This window comes from Herpailurus yagouaroundi, unplaced genomic scaffold (genome assembly GCF_014898765.1).
Source record: "Herpailurus yagouaroundi ecotype Mexico unplaced genomic scaffold, PumYag 77, whole genome shotgun sequence".
Taxonomy (NCBI): Eukaryota; Metazoa; Chordata; class Mammalia; order Carnivora; family Felidae; genus Herpailurus; species Herpailurus yagouaroundi.
The window spans coordinates 43,634,357-43,656,251 of NW_024412388.1; the positions used below are offsets into that span (position 1 = coordinate 43,634,357).

Sequence of the window (21,895 nt, forward strand, 5' to 3'; positions counted from 1 at the left end):
TTCTGCACACACATGCCTATATCTGTTACTTTTAGCAATACCTGGTTGGCTAAGGCTAAAAACTTCTTGTCTTCGTGAGGGAGAATACTGAGAAAGCAACATCAGGTCCTGCAAGGCCAAATACTAAAAGGGAAAAAAACAAACATTATTGAATTGTTTTAACTTTTTTTTTTTAATGTTTATTTTTGAGAGCGCGCACGCATGCACACGCATGCGCAAGCAGGAAAGGGACAGAGAGAGACGGGGGGAGAGAGAATCTGAAGCAGGCTCTGGACTGACAATAGGCCCATGTGGGGCGTGAACTCACAAACGGCGAGATCATGACCTGAGCCAAAGTCAGACGTTTAATGAAGTGAGCCACCTAGGTGCCCCTAATTGTTTTAACTTCTATATGAAATCTTAGTTATGAATTGGGCTCAGTATTATATGTAAGGGGAAATTGCTGAAATTTTTCATGAAGGAAATTCAGTTTGTCAATCAAGCTGGCCATAATCTTCCTTTCCAGACTCCCAGAATTGTCTTGCCTGTACCCTCTGTAAGCTACCCTACCCACTGTAGGCTCCAGCTACAAGAAACTCTCTGTGTTCTCTCCCATCTCTATGGTGAGACACTTAAAACATCACTTCCTTCTAGAACTTCCCAGGCCTCCCCCACATCAACATATACTGACACAGCTCTCAACCATGACACTTAACATAATTTATTGTAACTGCCTGTTTACTTGTCTCAACTGGTTCCACCCACTAAACTCTGAGGCAGGGACAGCATCTTACTTGCTACCACATCCAAAGGCAGTGCCTGGCACACAGCAGACACACAACATATGTTGAACTTTTTTTTACTGAAAATCTTCATTTTGCTTCCTGGCAAAATCGTTCACTCATCATTCAAGACACCATCACTTCTATGAAGCTTTCCTATTTTGGTTCCAAGCAGAATAAGTGGCTCCCACTGCACTTATCACAATAACTTTTCATTATTTTGTGTATCTGCCTTTTCCATTAGGCTTGCTACATCTTACTCGTTATTATGCCTTCAGCAACTAGCAATGACTGACACCTACCCAGTAAATAAAGATATGTTAAATAACCAAATGAGTAGCTGATATTTTTGTATATCTAATAAATTAGTCATAATTGATGTTTAACGGTAATCAGAACCTCACTGGTTCATTTTCTTATTCGTTTACAACTTTTCGGAATGTATTCCAAACTCTGGGTTCCATTTTCTTTGAATTATTTTTTAAGTACTAGGACTTCTTAACAGGATCACACATATTATGTATAGATCTACTTTAAAATTTCAAAATGCAATTTGAATCAAAACAATTTATTCTTAGTTTAATTTGTAAATTTGTTAGAACTTCTTTAAACTCTTTTGATTAAAATTTAATTTAGGATCATTATCATTATTCATCTTTTTTTTTTTAATGTTTTATTTATTTTTGAGACAGAGAGAGACAGAGCATGAGCAGGGGAGGGGCGGAGAGAGAGGGAGACACAGAATTTGAAGCAGGCTCCAGGCTGAGCTGTCAGCACAGAGCCCGATGCAGGGCTCGAACTCACAAACCGCGAGATCATGACCTGAGCCAAACTTGGTTGCTCAACCGACTGAGCCACCCAGGTGCCCCTCATTATTCATCTTTTAAGACAGCTCATTGTATGTGCATACCTACCAAGCACTACCTTTGATCATAACAACCAACAATACTACATGAGTAGGGGCCCTTGGGTGGCTCAGTCGTTTGAGCGTCCGACTTTGGCTCAGGTCACGATCTCGCGGTCTGTGAGTTCGAGCCCCGTGTCGGGCTCTGTGCTGACAGCTCAGAGCCTGGAGCCTGCTTCTGCTTCTGTCTCCCTCTCTCTCTGCCTCTCCTCCACTCAACACTGTCTCTCTCTCTCAAAAATAAACAAACATTAAAAAAAAATTTAAAAAAATAGTACATGAGTAAGAACATGTCGACTCCATAATAAATAAAACAAAACAGTATTTTGTTTTGCTATAATTATAAGTTTATGAAAAGCTAATGCACACATACGGTTGTATATCATAGTATTTTGTGCCAGGAAATATTTTTATGTCTAATCTAAGTATAGTTTAGTTTGCACAAATTAGCTTAGCTTGTACATACACACTGCAATATATCTTTGCATTTTAGTCACTTGGAATGAAAACTAAGAAAGTGAATGGCATTCCATGCAGTGTGTAGTTGATGTTTTACAATACTGGTGCTAGAATATTGTAGGCCCTCAAAAAATAGATCTAAATACGCTAAATATTAAGTCCATTTCATAAATAGGTTCGAGATTACTGCGTGAAGACACAAAACACATAGCTCAGGCACCTTTATGATGAGGGGAGGACTGCTGTTTAAGACCTTCGGGAGGCATTCGTCCGACTCTTCTGAAAATGGTGGCTGAACAGGGAACAGATGAGCCTAACAAGTATAATCAAATATAAAGACTATGAAAATGATTATTTTCTTGACTCTATTCAGTAAGTTAGCACTAAGTGAAATTTATTACAACAGGAAACAATACAACCAAATTAACATCTTCAGTGTTTTAATAATGGATTGCATCAAAATTACATATACCTAAACACACTACTTTCTGAAATGTTATTCTCCCCATTTTATTAAATCTCTGGCTTCCAGTAACAAAGATTCTCTGAAGCCACTGAAGAACACAAACCTACAAAGATGGTAAACTGAAAAACAAACACTCATTTCCTAAGATAAACACCTGGATGATAAAGACAATGTAATTCCCATTCATTTAAAATAATTTCTATACAAATTTTAAGACTTTCCTTCAAAGAACAAATATTTTATTGCTTTATATTGAATATTTTCAGAGTAGCTATACCGATAGCATGTAAAACTAATTTAAAATTCAGGCATTTAGTATGTGCTCACTAGAGGAATGAGAATTACACTACAGATAAAACACAATTAAGTTCCACTAGCAGTTCATGCAGTTTAGTTTCCAAAGATCAAGAACACTAACACTGTTCCTTACACACACACACACACACACACACACACACACACACACACACACAGAAAATTATGGTTACAAATGATACATCCCTAGTAAAGCCTCAGAAAAGAGACCAAAACCCAATTTATCAGAATGGCTTTAGGCACAATAGCATACTGCTTAGTGCTCTGCTAAAAATACCCGTGCACTCTAAAACACAAATGTATTAACAAAAAACTCAATACTAACCTCTGTGGCAAAGATTTTGAAGAGTATCCATGAGATATACCAAGTCATCAGAAGAAAGACACCACATAGCCAGACATGGTAGAGTAATGAGAGATTCAAGAGGCCACTCAGAGTGTCAAGAGGCCTATGAAACTGCCTATGAAAGCAGAAATTACTATTTAATCCAATGGGGAAAATACAATCTCAACATTCAACAGCTTCACAATGACAAATCAATCTTATTTATTAATAATAATGGTGATATGGGGGTGCCTGGGTGCTTCAGTCGGTTAAGTGTCTGACTTCGGCTCAGGTCATGATGTCAGTTTGTGAGTTCGAGCCCCACATCAGGCTCTGTGCTGACAGCTCAGAACCTGGAGCCTGCTTCACATTCTGTGTCTCCCTCGCTTTCTGCCCCTCCCCCACTCATGCTCTGTGTCTCTCTCTCAAAAATTAAAAAAAAATTTTTGTAATGAATAAATAATGGTGCTATAGACCCCCCTCCTTTTGCACCCTATACAATTCTTTCCCTAATACCTACTTACGAACTACATAAGGGAGCCTTAAACGAAGAGACCTAAACTTATGCTCAGTTTTTTGTGCTCCAAATCTTCACTGTCATTTCCTATGGAGAAAGAATGAGCCAAGCCTGTAAGCCAACCCTTAGCAGCTGGGTAAAATTTTACTGTTACTTTGTAGCTTGACACATAATCATTCAATAGGACTAGCACCTCTCCTGGGCCAAATTTCAGCTCTATCTGTATACCCTAAAAAAACGGTTCCACAATAGTTGGGAGCACATAGCACTATCAGAAAATCACAATCTTTACTTTTAAAATAATTTAAGGGGCACCTGGGTGGCTCAGTTGGTTAAATGACTGACTCTTGATCTTGGCTTAGGTCATGATCTCATGGTTTGTGAGATTGAGCCCCGCATTGGGGCTCTGAGTTGAGCACAAGGAATCTGCTTGGATTCTCTCTCTCCCACTCTATCTGCCCCTCCCCAGCTGGTGCTTTCTCTCTCTCTCTCTCAAAAATCAATAAACTTTAAAAAAAAAATAATTTAAGAAACTCTGTTAGAAGGCAAATAAAGGGAACACTACCAAAATCTTGAGTAGATCAATTAGCAAAGTCATCATAATCCTACAATCACACAACTAGTAATTTTAAAACAGGATTAGAACCTCTGGCTCTGCCATCTAGGTGTGTTGTGATTACCTTTAACTGCTTGACCTAACCCACACTCAATTTCTTCATCCATGCAATGGTGCCATAATCTCTTCTTTTTACTTCTTTTTTTTTTTATTTAAAAAAAAGGTGTTTTTTTGTTTTTTTTTCTAATGTTTATTTTTGAGAGAGAGTGAGACAGAACGTGAGCAGGGCAGGGGCAGAGAGAGAGGGAGACACAAAATCCAAAGCAGGCTCCAGGCTCTGAGCTTTCAGCAGAGCCTGACACGGGGCTCGAACCTACGAACTGTGAGATCATGACCTGAGCCAAAGTTGGACGCTCAACTGACTAAGCCACCCACACACCCCTCTCCTTTCTTAGCGCTATTCTGACATTTAAAACACCTGATGTTAGGTGTGTCTAGCATAGTGCTTTACAGTTTCTAGGAAAATAAAGTTATTTTCAGATTTTAGGTATCTGCCATATATTAAGAACAGGATATTTGACACTGCCATACAAATAAAATGTATTTCAAGTGAAAGAAGGGAAAAAATACTATGTTCAATTACAATCAAATGTCATTATCATTTTTCTCTTTCCATTACACCCAATGTAAAATCCGGACTAACATAATACATGACCCATGCATGTGGTTTCATTATCTAGCAATTAAACCGAGGACAAAACTAAATTTACCTAGAAACTTTTAAAAGTTAGAAACTGAGAGGTGTCTGGGTGGCTCAGACTCTTGATTTCGGCTTAAGTCATGATCTCACGGTTCATGTGTTCAAGCCCCGCATGAGGCTCCACGCTGACAGTGCAGAGCCTGCTTGGGATTCTCTGTCTCCCTCTCTCTCTGCCCCTCCCCTGCTCGCTCTCTATCTCTCTCTCTCTAAATAAATACATAAACATTAAAAAAAAAAAAGTTAGAAATTGAAATACACAATGTAGAAACCATAATATCTCAAACACCTACAAATGTCAACATCCCCACCCCCCCAAAATGCTATTAGTTAAATCTACATGATATAAAAAGTCTCACAGTAGAATAATAAAAATTAAAAGAACAAATACTGATAGAGAAATTTACCTTTTTTTCCAAATAGAGATTAAAGCCTTATCTATGTGCAAAGTACATGGGAAAGAACCAGAGTAAGACACCCTAGTGCTGCCACTCGATTATCACTTATTGACCTTCAACTGGTCATATGACCCTGCTCAATTTTGGTTTCTTTAGTGGTAAAGTTAAAACAATACCATAGCACTGTGCTTACCTACCACAATAGCAGAGAATGATTACTGAGGAGAAAAACAAGAGAGGTATGCCCATACAACTCAAGAAGTCTACTTTTCTATAATATAAAAGCTATATCTAACAAAAAACAAATTATCACTGCTAATTTCCAGGGAGAGGAACCTTGGTGACTAGAGACAGGAGCAAAAGGATTATTCTTAACTGTACACTCTTTTATAGGACACTGGAATTTTGAGTTATATGAACTAGGTATATTCCAAAATGAATACAATTGGTTTTCAACTTTAAAAATTTAAAGGCTAAATCTAAACAAAATACCTGGAAAGTAGTAAACACCTACAATGATGGAAACAACTAACAGATTTAAAAATCAGACTTTTCATATATCACTTACTCATCTATCTGAAGGTCCATTGCAGTGCTAATCCAAGCTTTGGGAATATGGCCTGACAGGAAAAAAATACAATGCTATAAACATAAAAAGTTAATAAATCTTAATCATACTTTGTAACATGAGGTTGATGAGATGACCAAGTAGACACTAAGACCTGGGTCAAAACGCTAGGTTGTTTGATCAGGAATGGGCAGGAAAAGAGAATAATTTCTAAATACAGGAAGTCCTTGCTTTGCACAGGTCTGATTATGCATACATTTCAGTCATATTTCAGTGGTGGTTTAGTTAAATCACACTAGTCCCCCAACAGCATAATTCAAATTTCAGTTGCCAATGGTATGTTTACAGTGAGCAACTGAATATATTTCCAGCTTCTCAGTACACAAATCAGTATGTAGATAATGGAAACACATCACAATCTGTGACTAATCACATCCCTTCTTTCTAAGTCTGTTTGTGATTGGTCACTGACATCTGTTATTCAGTTCAGGCACAGACAGCAAAGCATAACATTGTGTCGCCTCCTTGTTTCCTATGAAAAGCCCACATGACATTTTATAAAAATGAGTAACTGAAAGAAACTGGCCAAAAAGACCCAAGTGCAACAAAGAAAAGTGCTAACATCTGAAATGAAATCTGAATGGAACATGTACAGAGTTCTAGAAGAAATGGTTGACCACGGAAATAGTCACACGGCTGCTATGTCAGCCCAAATGTACAATGGTGGGGAAACATCCAGGCTGAAGATAGTAGGTTAATAAAAAAACAACAAGATGTTAACATCAGAATGACAGTTGTAAGAGCTATGTAAAACAATGGGTTCTATAAACTAAGGATGAAAGAGGTGGACAACAGAACAGCCCATACCCAGTAAAAACAATTCTATAAAATGATTCCATAGAAAAAAGTAGGATCAGAAAGTTATGCAGATATCCCCTGCTTTTTGAAAGTTCATGTTATGCCACTTCACTTTTACAAAAGGCCTACGCTAGCACTTGTTCTAACTGAAAGAAATCCGAATTTATGAAAAAGGCAGAAAAGTGAAAACAACATTCAGCATTTGTTCTGCACCAAGCCGAACAGCTGCTGTATAGAGGCAGCACACCCTGAGCAGCAAGAGCAGCCCCACCAGGCTCCTTCCTGCAGCTCAGCATCAAGCCTCCAAAGCTTTGAACTGTGTCTGTGAGCGTCTGTGCTTTATCTCAATTTGTTTTGTGCATCCATTAGCAAGATGCGTCCTAAAGTATCAGAAAAGCCTAAGAGAGGTTATTTTGGGATACTCAAAAATCTTTCCATATCAGGGTGCCTGAATGGCTCAATCAGGTGAGCATCTGACTTCAGCTCAGGTCATGATCTCAGGGTTCCTGAGTTCGAGCCCTGAATCGGGCTCTGCGCTGACAGCTCAGAGCCTAGAGCCTGCTTTGGATTCTGGGTTTCCCCCCTCTGCCCCCTCCCCGGCTCACACTCTGACTCTGTCTTCTCAAAAATAAACATTTAAAAAAATTTTTTTAATCTTTCTATATAAATCAACAGTAACTGCTTCTTCACTGTGTGCCATTTCAGCTTACAAAAAGTTTCCCAGGAACACTCCACTTTCAGATAATGCGGGAAACCTGTAGTCTGAAAACAGTATTTTAGGATGCTGAATTTTGTTTATACTATTATATGTTGCTATTGAGATGAATGTTTTCCATTCATCTTGATCTGCCTCATTATATTAAATAAGCTATATTTCTGTGCTTAAAATTCATGTTAATAAATTCTATGTTTCCCTTAGCAGCAGGATATTCTAGTATATTAGTACCAAGTTACAAAAGGTTATAAAAAAAGAGTATGTTATTTATAGAATGACAAAATGACATATATTTTCTTCTTTTTTTATCATGGTAAAAACCACACAACAAAATTAACCAGCTTAACCATGAAGTGTACAGACACTAGATGCACCTTGTGCAACAGATCTCCCGAACTTTTTCACCTTGCAGACTCCTTCCCCCACACAGCCCCTGGCAACCACAATTATACTTTCTATTTCTAAGAGTGTGACTGCTTCAAGTAACACCTCATGTAAATGGGATCATGCAGTATTTGTCTTTTGGCAACTGGCTTATTTCACTTAGTATGTTGTCCTCAAGTTTTACCCATGTTGTAACATATAACAGGATTTCCTTCTCTTTTAAGGTTGAATAATATTCCATTGTTTGTACATACATTTTCTTTGACAATATTTTCCCTTAACTTAATAAATACTCTTTAACAATCTAAACATTGAATCAGGCTAGTCACATACCTACAATTGAGAAACAAACAAAACCAAAAATGACTTGGTTAATTGACATTTTCTGAGCTGTGAGCTAACACATACACTGTATCAAAAAGCAGAAATTCTTACCAAGAAAATAATACACAATGCAGAAATTTCTAATCAGGAACAGTGATTCCACACAACTATGCTTAACTAACAAGAGCAGAGATCTCCTGAAGCGCAAGAACTTGTATTGCTGAGAAAAAAAAGAAAAACAGAATCAAAGGACACTTCCAAGTAGAGGTTCTAGTTCATTCTAAAGCAAACACTGAAACAGTCCACATAATAATAAAAAAAAAATAATCATTGCATAAAAAGATGAAGTTTATTCCAGAGGTAAAAAATCAACAATTTCTGATGTTAAAATATTTAATATTTACATATACAACATCTCATTGATAGGAGATCAGAAATGACAAAATTAACAATATCTATAGTTATACTAAAGACTATGGAAATACAGTGTGTACATACAAAAAACATGATAATCACAGCAGCAGCAGCTGACATTCTTTGGCCGCTTAGCATGTACCAGGTACTACTCTAAGTACAACGCTATGAAGGAGGTTCCATTATTATCCTCATCTTACCAATGAGGAAGCCAAGGTGCGACTTAACCAATTTAACAGCTAGCAAAAGGAAAATCTGAGATTTTAAACCAGGCAGGCTGGTTTCAGAGACTACAATCTTCTGCATACTGCCTCTACACTCAATGTTTTCAAATGCTGTCTACAAGAAAAATAGGCAGAAGACACAAGACTGAGTCGGGAGACCTGAGTTTCAGTACTCCTCTCTGTGTAGCACTGAGCAAGTCATGTCTCCTAATTATCTGTGAGATAAGAAGGCTGACCCAGCCAAACAGTGCATTAATGGGTATCTTCTATTCTAATCATCTAAGAGAGAAAAATCAATTAAGAAAAAATATGAAATGCTTTTTTCCTGGAAAAAAAAACAAACTACACTTCTTGTAAAATAAGGCTTGTTTGCTTCTTTCCTCTCCCCTCCCTGCCCCAAAAATGCCAATGGAAAAATATTTTTAAATTATTGGACAGAATCTAAAGGAAATTTAATGAAGCAAAGATGAATTTCCCAAATTCTGGTCTTCTTTTCTGCTTCTATTATGGCTGATCCTTCTTTAAGGAATTTCAGGAGCTAAAGAGCAAATAATTCTATTACTCAGGTGGAAATTACAGCTTCATACAATGTCTGTGAACTCCTACAGTATCTTTCAAAAAGCATCCCATGTGAATACTTGGTCACTAACCACACAGTTCCAAGTGTCCTGGTTTATTTGGATATATTCAAAGTCCAAGATACAGAGCGGCACAATTATGCACAGCCACTGGGTGCTACTACCTTCTTACCTCGATCTCCCAATAGAAAGGCTATAGTTCCTATACTGTTCCTACTGAAGCTCTCACCTCAACCACTACTCACAACTATCCAAAGAGGTTAGGCAAAGAGGTAGGCATATCAGTAAATATGCAGAGAATAACTAATAGAACCTCTTCGTGCTCCCCAATTCCCTAGTGGGTTTCTTCTGTGATGTGACTATAAACTACCCTTCACTGAGTATTAACTATGTGCCAGGCTCTATAAATCTTATCTTACTTAATACTTTCAGTCTTGTTGGCCTAGAGCTTGCCAAGCCCTGTCCTGATGTTCATCCACTTCTTTGTCTCCTACTCCATGCTGATGTTCTGTTTTTCCCCATCAGTCTATCATTAAGAACTCAATAAGGTCAATGGAACTGGTTGTAGTTCTATAGGCTAGTTTAGACAAAAACTAATAGGCTAATGGTCAATTGCTTAGAATTAGATTTTTAAAAAGAGCTAATTTTTCATACCGTTACATGAAAACAGTAGTTACTGAATAATATGTACCATATAAAACTTTATGGAAGCTCCATCCTACAAAATATATATGGAAGCTCCATCCTACATATATATAATATATATGTAACTATACAGTAAAGGGTTTAGCAAACATACACTAAACTGGTCACAGTGATCTCTGAGGCAAAGATTGAGATTGGCAGCAGAATGACTAAAGGAAACTTTTGTTTTATCTACGGTATTGGAATATTTTATAATAAAAATAGTGTTACCACTCTACTCTTAGGACGTAAGCTGACAGGCAGCACCAAAAATAATGATGATGGTGATGCTAATAATAATGCCGTTATGCTTATAAAAAAAAAAAATTTAAGGTCTAACATTCTCTGGTCAGCTTGGCCAGTTAAAGAAAAAAAGTAAACAGCTATTACCATCATCTCATTTTATGGAGGTTCAGAAGAACAAATGGGCCTGATCTCACTTTAAGCTTGCAAGTTCCTATCAATATTGCTTTCCTTAGCAACTGAAGTGCATAAGGAAAGGTCATACGATGTGCACCATGCTCTTAGGGCTAATCAAAGAAGGCTAAGCTATTGTATGTTCCTTCCCCGTCCATCTTCTGAAGAGGCAAATCTATCCAGCCAGGCAAAGACATTACAAACTTGGTGGATGAGAAACTATGATCCTGGTTACAAAGATCCATCATTTCAACTACTCTTGTCAAAAACCTGTACCTCCCTTACTCCACTGCATCCACCCATAAAACCCCTGTTCCAACCATCCCGGGGCTGGAGAATAACACCCACCTGGGCAGACCAAACAACACTGTTCCTGTACACTCACGGTTATGAGAGATGCCCCTAAAATAGATTTTGGCCAAATACAGAATGGCCCAATGTTAAAACAGTCAACATTCTGCCAAAGTTGAATCTGAAGCCAAAGCTGAATATTACCGTTAGAAAAGAAACTTCAGGGCGCCTGGGTAGCTCAGTCGGTTGAGCATCTGACCTCAGCCCAGGTCATAAACTTGTGGTTCACAAGTTTGAGCCCCGCATTGGGCTCCCTGGAGCCTGCTTCGGATTCTGTGTCTCCCTGTCTCTCTGCTCCTCCCCTGCTCACGCCCTGTCTCTCTCAAAAATAAGTAAAAACACTAAAAAAAAAAAACAAACAAAAAAACAAACAAAAAAAAACTTAAAAAAAAAAAGAAAGAAAAGAAACTTCATGGGCATAAAAATAAATCTAAATTTTTATTAAAGGACGGGGAGCCTGGGTGGCTCAGTCAGTTAAGCGTCTGGCTTTGGCTTAGGTCATGATCTCACAGTTCTGGAGTTTGAGCCCTGCATGGGGCTCTGTGCTGACAGCTCGGAGCCTGGAGCCTGCTTCAGATTCTGTGTCTCCCTCTCTCTGCCCCTCCCCTGCTCACACTCTGTCTCTATTTCTAATAAAATAAAATTTTATCAAAAGAAATTACAAAAACTTTAGTAGTAAAATTTTACAAATGTTACACTACTGGGGCACCTGGGTGGCTCAGTCAGGTAAGCGTCCAACTTCGGCTCAGGTCATGACCTCACGGCTCATGAGTTCGAGCCCCACGTCCGACTCTGTGCTGACAGCTCAGAGCCTGCTTAGGATTCATTCTCTCTCTCTCTCTCTCTCTCTCTCTCTCTCTCTCTCTTTCTCTGCCCCTCCCCCACTTACACTCTGTCTCTCTCAAAAATAAACATTTAGAAAAAAAAAAGAAACAAAAAAACAAATGTGACTTTACACAGTGGGAACCCTCTACTGGCAGGCACCATCAGTTACCGAACCGTTCCTACTTGTACTCTTTTGCCATCAACTGAGGTTCATGGAGGAAAAAGTGATTTCGGGGTATCTCGTTTTTCTCTAACACTTTTATTCTTTATATTCTTAATTACATTTGGATCAAATATGATTTAGCATGGATATTTCTGTACAGAATTTGGGGTTTTTTCCTCCTAAAATTTTAAGGTGGCAAAGCTGACGCTCTGCTTTTAATTCATCTTCTCAAAATGTGAAGAATTTCTAACCAGGACTCTTCCTTCATACACTCACAGACTGCAGGGAGGTAAGGGCCAGCTCCTGTTCTTTTTTTTTTTTTTTTTTTCATGTTTATGTATTTTTGAGAGACAGAAGCAGAGCATGAGCAGGGGAGGGGCAGACAGAGAGGGAGAAAGAATCCCAAGCAGGCTCTGCACTGTCAGTGCAAAGCCCAATGTGGGGCTTGAACCCACAAACTGTGAGATCATGACCGGAGCCGAAACCGAGTCAGACGCTTAATTGACTAAGCCACCCAGGTGCCCTCGCCAGCTTTTTCTGTGAGCGCTATCTCCTTGCAATAGGTCTATTTTTAACAGATCGTTCTCATGGAAGCAACAGGCATATGGGACCTTCAGTGAAATCAGGAGAACCCTAATCTACATTCTCACACTCTCACGATACATCATTTGTTTGCACATCCCTCCCTCCCCACCAGACTGGGTCTCAGTGGGAAAGGGCTGGTTCTAATAGTTTTGCTCCAAAGCCCAGTCCTTAGCCTGCCACAGCACAGGAATGAAGCGAGTAAGAGCACAGTCAGGAAGAGTGGGAACAGTCTGGAGACAGCCTTCATGCCACAGGAGAAATGTCAACCGATCTTTCTCTCTTCTGCCAAAGGCGGTGGTTCTGAGTTCCACCAAAGACTCCTACCAGATTAGATTTTTAAAAACCTATGGGGCGCCTGGGTGGCGCAGTTGGTTAAGCATCCAACTTCAGCCAGGTCACGATCTCGCGGTCCGGGAGTTCGAGCCCCGCGTCAGGCTCTGGGCTGATGGCTCAGAGCCTGGAGCCTGTTTCCGATTCTGTGTCTCCCTCTCTCTCTGCCCCTCCCTCGTTCATGCTCTGTCTCTCTCTGTCCCAAAAATAAATAAAAATGTTAAAAAAAAAAAAAAACACCTAACTGAAAGATAGTTTAAACTATTCAGTCAAACCAGTCAAACTGTTTGATTTATTTATATACACCATGCCTCATTCTGGAAAAGATCTGAGACAGTAACTGGCATTCTGTACTTACGTGAACATCCTCAAGCCCATGAGTTCTCAGGTGCAAAAGGAAGCTGGCAGCTGCACAGAAGTACACTGCGTGAATGTCATCCTCCTCCTCCCCCAGCCCTGCTAGGTCACAGCAACTGCCACTACCTAGCAGCAGGGGAAAGAGTGGGGCAAAGCAGTATCCTCAGAGTGGCAGTGTGAAGGGCAGCTACAGCTCTCAAACATATGCTAAAGTCTCATGAAAACAAATCACTCTCCTCCAAATGGCATTTTGATGATCTCAGTCCTAAGTTTTGTTGATCAAATCTTGAATCAATCAGATGAGGCCAGTTATATACACACATACAAAGGCAATTTTAACTCTGCTAAATTCTGACATAACGTAATGCTCAAATGATATCTTACCTGTATGATAGGAAATGGAAGATAGTTCATGTTGTTAATAAAATACAGGAGACTGTAGCTATAGCCCATAAATGCACCAGCCAGGAGAAAAAACAGGTGATACTCATTTAAGCAGGTTTGTGCAGCAGGGCTATTTAAACTGGAGAGAAAAAGGTTATTAATTCAACAGTCAAGGACACAAACCACTGTTTTAGAAAGCTCAAACTTTGACATAATCACTTAAGACATGCCCCAAATGCAAACTAAATGGTTCATTTTGGGTTAAGTGTGGGCAAAAGATTAATAAAACCCTTTCCCGGATGCATGAGAATTTGACCTCTCTAAAGGTTAACTCCTTAGCTCTTCCTGTGGAAGTCTGCCAACGGGAAGAACATGCCCTGTGATAGCACGCAACACTGCTTACAAGCAGATACGCTGCATTTGGACTGAGAGGAGCTAGAACTGAAGGGTGCATGCCTGCTAGAGAGGTCATGCCTTTGGCAATGACCTCTCTAAATGCCTCTAAAGGGGCAATCCCTCAAGAGGACCCTTCTCACTAAAGAAAATTTATCACATTAGGGAAAAAAAAAAAAGCCCTATGTAATAGTAACTGGGGGGGGGAGGGAGGGCAAAAGGAAATCAAGTATTAAGTAGTACTCGTGAACCCTAGATTTTAAAGGCGGTAAAAAATAGGGAACTTAAGACTACCGTAATCTTTTTTTATTTTTAAGCTCAGAATAGCAACCTGAAATTTTTATCAGGGCCATGTGTTCAAGAAATGTATCAGTTTCAAAGTGATAAAACGACTACTGAAGAAGGTGGTTGTAATTATTTTAAAGTTTTTTCTTCATTCTCCCACACAATCCTTCCTTAAACTCCAACCTAAATGCCACTTCCTCCAAGAAGCCAATGATCTTCCCTGCTTTCTGAACTGCCACAGGTTTAATGTGTACACATTACTTTCTTATTCCCTCCCACTTCACATAAATTCCTATTTCTCTTCTATCACATCCATTTGTGTCCATGTCTTAATTCCCTTACTGTTCTTAACTCTCAAAGACCTTATAGTGTATGTGTAAATCACTCTCACAAATCCAACAGCACCTAGCATAGCACCTTGCACAGAAAACGGTTTTAAAAAAACTACTGAAATTCAACAAGCATAAATATCAAAAACATCTGATGTTATGTATAAAAGCACCTTCCGTGTAAGTCTAGAATAAACAAAGAATGCCCACAAACTATTAACCTATACAGGTCACCTTTGGATTAGTAACTAAGCAAGTTCCATAGAGAAAACATATTTCATATTACCTCTCAGTACCAGTGCAGGAAACCACAAGAAAACCGTATCGACCCTTGGTTATCACTGCAGCACACCAAGCCACCATCATCCCCATTGCAGCATGAACAAATGAGTGCATGAGCTGCTGAGGGTGAATGATCTTCCCGATCAGTGCCAGTCTGGAGCAGGGAATGGAAGGCACAACTGCAAATAAAGCACGTTACTGTGGCTTTATAACCTGTAGCATATGAGGTCAGGGGACACGAACCATATCGTTTCCTCTCGTCCTTGCACAGATATTCCAAAGGCACAAGGAAACCCAGAATCAATGTGAAGTAAAGAAAACCTCTACATTAAGAATTCTAAGTTAAAATAATTAAAATAGTTTAATTAAAATAGTTCAAATACTGTCTACCCTGCCAACCTTGTAGGTGCCATAAAAGAACTATTTTTGAAAGATAGTGCTTGCCCTCTGACAAGTTACCTTTACTTCAGCATTTGAACTTGTCAATATATAGCCCAATTGTAAAAAGTAACCCACAAACTAGGTAAATGATGACAACACTGAATACTAAAATAAATTCTTGTACAGGAATTTCTAATACTTACGATAATCAAAAACAGTTTTCAGGAAGTGTGCTAGGGCAGGTGAGTGTGGGTAGGAGGGATATTGACTTTGACTTTTGAAAACAGCTAGCAGAGGGTTTCCTGACCTATCCATACACACATTCTTTTCTTTTTTTAATGTTTATTTATTATTTTTGATAGAGTGAGCTGGAGAGAGGCAGAGAGAGGAAGGGACAAAGGATCCAAAGCAAGTTCCATGTTGACAGCAGAGAGCCTGACAAGGGCTCAAACTCACGAACTGTGAGATCATGACCTGAGCCAAAGTCAGATGCTCAACTGACTGAGCCACCCAGGCGCCCCTATACATTCTTCTTTTAACAGACTCCAAGTAAAGAGAGAGTAGAGAGGTGAAAAATTCCTGTGAAAGGAAAGGGCTTAGGTGTTTTACATTTGGAAAAAGAGATTGCTATCCCCTCTCCCTGCCCCCCAGAAATGCCCATGAGACCCACTTGCGTGCAATTGACTTATAATGCTCTGAACATACCAAAGCTTCTGTCTCTAAGCCTTTTTTTTAAGAGAGCACACGAGTGAGGGAGAGGGGCCTAGGGAGATGGAGATAGAGTGAGCGAGCAAGAATCTTAAGCAGGCTCCACACTCAGCATGGAGCCCATCACAGGGCTCAATCCCATGATGCTGGATCATGACCTGAGTTGAAACCAAGAGTCAGGAGCTCAACCAAGCCACCCAGGTGCCCCTAAGCCTTTCTATGTGCTGTATCTTTTCTCTGGAACATCATTTTCCTTCTCCCAATTAACACAACTCATCCTTCAAGGCTTGGTTTAAGCATCATCTCCTCCACGAAGCTTCCCATGCTGGGTAAATGTGTTCCTATATATTCCCATACTATCCAGTGTATTGTAATTGAATATGTTTGATTAACTGAGATCCTCTGGGGACAAGTGGGACCATAATACTTATCTCTTATCCCCATACAATGTATGGCACATAGAATGCTTTTGAAGGAATGATTCAAAGTGACTAATCAGGCTTTAAGAATGACAAGCTGGACAGCCCTAGTGTGGCATCTACATCAAGATGACCTGAGAATGTGGGACTGTGTAAAAGAGCACAATCCTATAAGCTACGGAGAGTTGTGTATGGCTTGAACAGAAAAAGAGATCCATCAGCTAGGCATGAGGGATTAAGAAAGCAAGGGAAAAGGGTATATATTATAACATCCAGAGTAGGACTTGAAATTTTATCCCATCTCTAAGAAGCAACTACTGAAGAGCTAAGAGAGGGATGATGGTGTAGTCAAAAAAGAAGTGTCAGAAAAAGCTTCTTACAGTACCATAAGGACAGATGCAGGAATCAGAAAAGGCATAAAGAGTAAAAAGAGAAACTGAAAAAAATACAAAGCTCTGGAATCTAGCAGGTGATTTTCCCAAGGCAAAACATACAGTTGTTGTTGTTTTTTTAACTATAGAATTATAGACTTTTATATTTGAAAAGGACCTTAGAAATCATCTGGTCCTGATCTCCTACCCTATAAAGGAGTTATTTTTATAATACATCTGCTGAGTCACAGCTTTAACAGCAGCTGTAAACTATTAAAAGGTCTAAATTTTGTTATTGTGGTAAAATATACAGAAGTTGACCATTTTAACCATTTTTTCCCATTTTAACCATTTTTAAGCATGTAGCTCTGCAGCATAAGTTCACTCACACTGTTGTATACCCACCACCACCATCCACCTGAAGACTTTCCCATTCTGCCCAACTGAAACTCTGTGTCCATCAAAGAACAGCTTCTCATTCCCTCCTCCCCCAGCCCCTGCAACCATTATTCTTTGTTTTTATGAATTTGATGACTCTAGGAATCTACTATATAAGTGAAATCATATAATATTTGTCCTAAGAGCTCTAAATATTTTAAATAGGCTTCACACCCAACATGGGGCTTGAACTCATGACCCTGAGATCTAGACCTGAGCTGAGATCGGGAGTCAGATGCTTAACTGACTGAGCCACCCACGTGTCCCAAACCTGTAAATATTTTTAAACACAGAGAAACTGGCACTCAAATAAATTTTTAGTTAAAACATTCAAAGCAGATGATTCTGTATAGATATCTTAAACTGACTCAAACTGACTCAAAACAAGACTGTTATATACACCTACATACAAAATGCACTGAGTATGCCCTTAATAATATAAAGTCACATATTTTTAAGACAATTAACATTTAAAAACTCACCTGCATAGAACTCCACGTTAAAAATACTTATTATTACTACTACCACTGACAGCAGCAGGAGGTAAAAAATTACATAGGAACTATATAGATCATTGAAAGAATCTAAAACACAAGAGAGATGAATTAGTAAATTCATTCAGTCATGTAGTCACGATCAATACACTGCAATAGAAAAGGGGTTTGAACCACAGCTGCAAGTTTCATTGTAAAAGTTATCTTTTCTTTAAGAATTTACTCCTACCCTGCTGACAGGTCCTATAGAACATCAACTCAAGAACTACAGTGTGAGTTACTTACACCAAGCTCTGGGTCCTTTAAAATTATACTAGAATTTCCTTTAGATGATCCAGATGTTAACATCAGACAAAATACTACCATATGCAAATGTATTTCATCGTGTGAAAGAGAGAAGTACCACATTTAGTAATATACCAACAAGGTTTCTTTTTAAAATGTATAAATAGTATTTTTCATATCTCTTCTTAATAAATGCAATTAGCTCCTACAGCAAAAAACGTAACATTTCCGGAAACAGCATAATCCATAAATCATCTAAGTGAGCTGAATTAAAAAAATTTAAAAATCATGATATTCCTGTAAAATACTAACATTCACATTTTAGAGTAGTCCGAACAAGCAAATATTCCATTTCAAAAATATGGCCAAGTTTAAAATATGTATGTGTATATAAAACACCTAAAAACATAAATAAGAGAAATAACAAGGAAATATATTTGGTGTATAAGCTGAGACTTAATAACAAAACCTATAATTTTTAGGAGTATAATTTATCGACCAAGATTAATAAAGAATATTTGTTAAGTATTCACAATTAAAGCCAAACATTATACTGACCTGAAAGAATGAAAGAAAGGATTCATGTGACTAGAAATAAGAAAGGGAAGAGCAGTTTCTCTGAAAAGACTTTGTGAGCAAAAGTTGAAAGAGATGAGAAACATTTGATGAGAAAAATGGCACAAATCAAATCCCATTTGGAGGGAAGGTGTTACTAGGATTAAAAAACCCTTGCCCGTGAAATGGCAAAAAGTTTTTCTTAAGTGCCAATTCAGAACAACTGGTAATGGTTCTCGATTTCAGTACTCAATACTCGGAGGCTGGGACCAGACAGCCAAGATCAATGAGTGATGCAGACTCAGGCAAGGTGGTTACAGAAATACCTGCCATCCCTGTGCTGGCTTAAGGCTTAATTTTATCTGCCTTGTAGAACCCCTGCAAGAAGGGACTGAGGTGTCTCAACAAAAAACTTAACACGACTATAATTCTTTAGCAGCAATGTCTCCAAAGACCACAAGGTAAAGCTTCTGACTCCCTGAAAATCGGCATTTTCTTCTGAAAGTTAAATCAACAACACACTTTCCACTTCCCAAAGCAAAAGAAATTTGTTGTTCTTGTTGGGGAGAGGGAAATAAAAAGAATTAAGAGCATTTGTGCTTCTTAGCCTTAGGCAAGAAGCTTTAAACTTTAAAGAGTTCAAAACCTATCCTGGCAACATTTCTCTTTTTAATTCTAGTGTAGCATAGTGGAAAAACACAGGCTTTGAAGTCAGAGACCAATGTTCAAATTCTGGTTCAGTTACTCGCTAACTGTGTGTCTCTGCACAGACTTATACAACCAAGTCTCAGCGTCTTCATTTATAAAGTAGGGATAATACCTCTTTATTATATAGGGCTGCAGGAAGGATGACAGCTAATACACTTAAGGTGCTTAGTACAGTGTGTGGCACACAGTAGATGGCAATAATTGGTCGTATTATTAACATAATCATATTGTAATAAATGTAGTGACTTTTTTGTCTCCACGGAGAAGCATTTAGTCTGCTCCAATCTTTTCCTCCTCATCACTCTTTGCATTTAACTCTATGTTTCTTAGTCTTTAACTCTCCCCCTTTTCTCTCTTCTCATCTTTTTCTTATTAATCACAATATAGAAATGAAGTAGTCTCAATTTTAGACAGGTTTTTTAAAGAGGTAGATGTCATATTTTCTATTCCAAATTTTTAAATAGATAAAAGGAACAGTTCTGGTCCTTAAAAAGACAATGTCAAAAAAAAAAAGCAGTAAAAAAGACAAACAAATAAACAAAAATTAAGGTACGTTTTCATTTATGTGATCTTCTAATTATCTTTTTGCTTATGTGATAATACAGTCTGACAGGTTTACTAATATTATTATATAGTGAAAAGGTGATTCATAAAGGGAGTGCCTTAAGATTACCTCAAGGTGAATGTTTTGCCATATCAATATAGGCAGTGATGAAAAACAAATTATTTGATAACACAATTTTTATGCTGAGAAGTAGGTCCTGTAAATTTGATTTCCCCAAACTGAGTACCACTTACCAGACAGCCACTGAATAGGATGAAATAAATCAATGCTGCTGAAGATTATAAATACTGTGGTACAGATGGGTAGAAGCAGCACTGACCAGACAATACTCGCAACTATCCTCCAGCCCAAAACCTATAATTAAACAAAATCCCTCAATCATGAAGTCAAACTATTTCAGTTATTCCAGTTATGCAAATTCTATCTTTTCATACAGGACGTTAAACACTAATATTTACACCCACATCATAACGGTTACTCCTATGAATAACACTGCATACGACTACAGAATCTTGTAATTATCATTGAACTGATTCTTGTATTAGTCCAGAGTCCGATGCCACATTAAATATCACACTTTGGGGAAGGGCAGGAATTGTCTTATCTAGTTTTACAACTGCATTTTACAGCAACTTGTACTTGTCTCTCTAGGTTTAACTGATAGATATGCTAGTATCTAAAAGATGTATACACTGTATGGGAATCATCTGCATATCGTAATTGCGTTTCCATTATTAGCTACAGCAATTATCAGGCAGTTACTGCATTGTATTCATGTGTGATCACCAGAGCCTGACGCTTAAGAGACACAAGATAGAATGCCGAATAAGTCAATAGAAGAAGAGATACTGAGGGGTCTGAAGAAAGAAAATGACAATCGGATTTACATTTTGGAAGGTAAAAACACTCTCGTGTTTGTAAAGTGGCAATAATGAAGATGGATCAGAAAGGACAAGACCCACAAGAGACAATTAGGAGGCAGTCTACCACAACTGCCCACAGCCAAAGTTTACAGCCTGTGCCTGAAGGAAGGCAGTGGCAATGGGAACGTTTTGAAAAGAACTGCAGCCATGTTTTCTGTCTACTGAACACCAGTCATGGATAACATAGGTGATAAAGAACAAGTAAAACTTAAGGACTCAAAGCGTTTAGCTTGGAATACAGCCTCTGCTAAGACCACACCACAGTCTTTCCAATTCTGGACATTCCTTCCCACTTCTTAACCCTAGTAATCAATAAGCTATTTATTTTGCACCTACTAGGTAGACCACCCCTGCATGAAACTCTTGCCCATTCCCTGCCCCAATTCCCACGCAGGTCATCTCTCTCATTCCAACCAGCTTCCTCTTGGGACTCCTCTCCCACCCCATAACAAGTCACTCAGGACGTCCCGCTCGCACACACTAATCAGCTTTCCTCAGCCCGCTCCGCCCACCCTATAACCAGATTCCACTCGGGATGCCCCCAGCACATTCCCGTAATCGGTTCCTCGGGTCGCCCCCTCCCCCCCCGCTCCCCACGCTACGCTGGAGCCGCCCCCCACCCACCCGCTCATCGCGCACGCGCGTTTAGCACCCGCCCGCCAGGCCCGACTGCAGCGACGGTTCGAGCGCGCGCCACAGCGCGCGCAGCACTCACGCGCCACAAAATGTCCCGCGACCCGCCGGCGGAGGGCCGACTCGCGGCCGTGGCCATGGTGATGGCGGCCCCGACTCTGAGGGGTGCAGGAGACAGTGTGCCCGCCCGCCACAGCAGTTCAAAGGGAGAAAGGCCCCACGAGGACCCTGTTGGGGCTGCCTCAAACGCTGCCTGAGTGAAGCCCGGACCGGGCCCCAACCAATCCCTTCGAGGCTTCTTCTGGACAGGCGCAACGCGCCAGAACTGCCCCACCGACACGTTCCCCAAAGGGAGCTGGGACTTCAGGACCCGCCCCCTGGCGTCCAAAAGGTCTCCCCGAAGCAGGGACCAGCGGGGCGCCAGAGACTGGGGGCGGCGCTGCATGCTGGGAACTGTAGTCTCGACCGCAGTCTAGGAGCAAGGGGAGCGTTGCATTCTGGGACTCA

General features: G+C 39.5%; 1 protein-coding gene across 2 annotated transcripts in view; it reads right to left on the reverse strand.

Annotated features, from left to right (window-relative positions):
• Positions 1–21,895, reverse strand: part of NDC1 (NDC1 transmembrane nucleoporin) — a 47,432-nt gene extending 25,537 nt beyond the window's left edge. The window contains exons 1-10 of one of the 2 annotated variants that reach the window (XR_005788581.1): positions 21,471–21,895; positions 20,066–20,186; positions 17,708–17,809; positions 14,913–15,087; positions 13,620–13,758; positions 8,419–8,527; positions 6,027–6,078; positions 3,231–3,366; positions 2,345–2,437; positions 42–123 (exon numbers count right to left, since the gene is read on the reverse strand). Coding sequence is in view for 1 of the 2 variants with exons in the window: in XM_040470315.1 (XP_040326249.1) it covers positions 42–123; positions 2,345–2,437; positions 3,231–3,366; positions 6,027–6,078; positions 8,419–8,527; positions 13,620–13,758; positions 14,913–15,087; positions 17,708–17,809; positions 20,066–20,186; positions 21,471–21,833 (1,372 nt within the window). In the remaining variant the exon portion in view is untranslated. The remainder of the gene's footprint in view (positions 1–41; positions 124–2,344; positions 2,438–3,230; positions 3,367–6,026; positions 6,079–8,418; positions 8,528–13,619; positions 13,759–14,912; positions 15,088–17,707; positions 17,810–20,065; positions 20,187–21,470) is intronic. The other variant, XM_040470315.1, reaches the window with a different exon arrangement.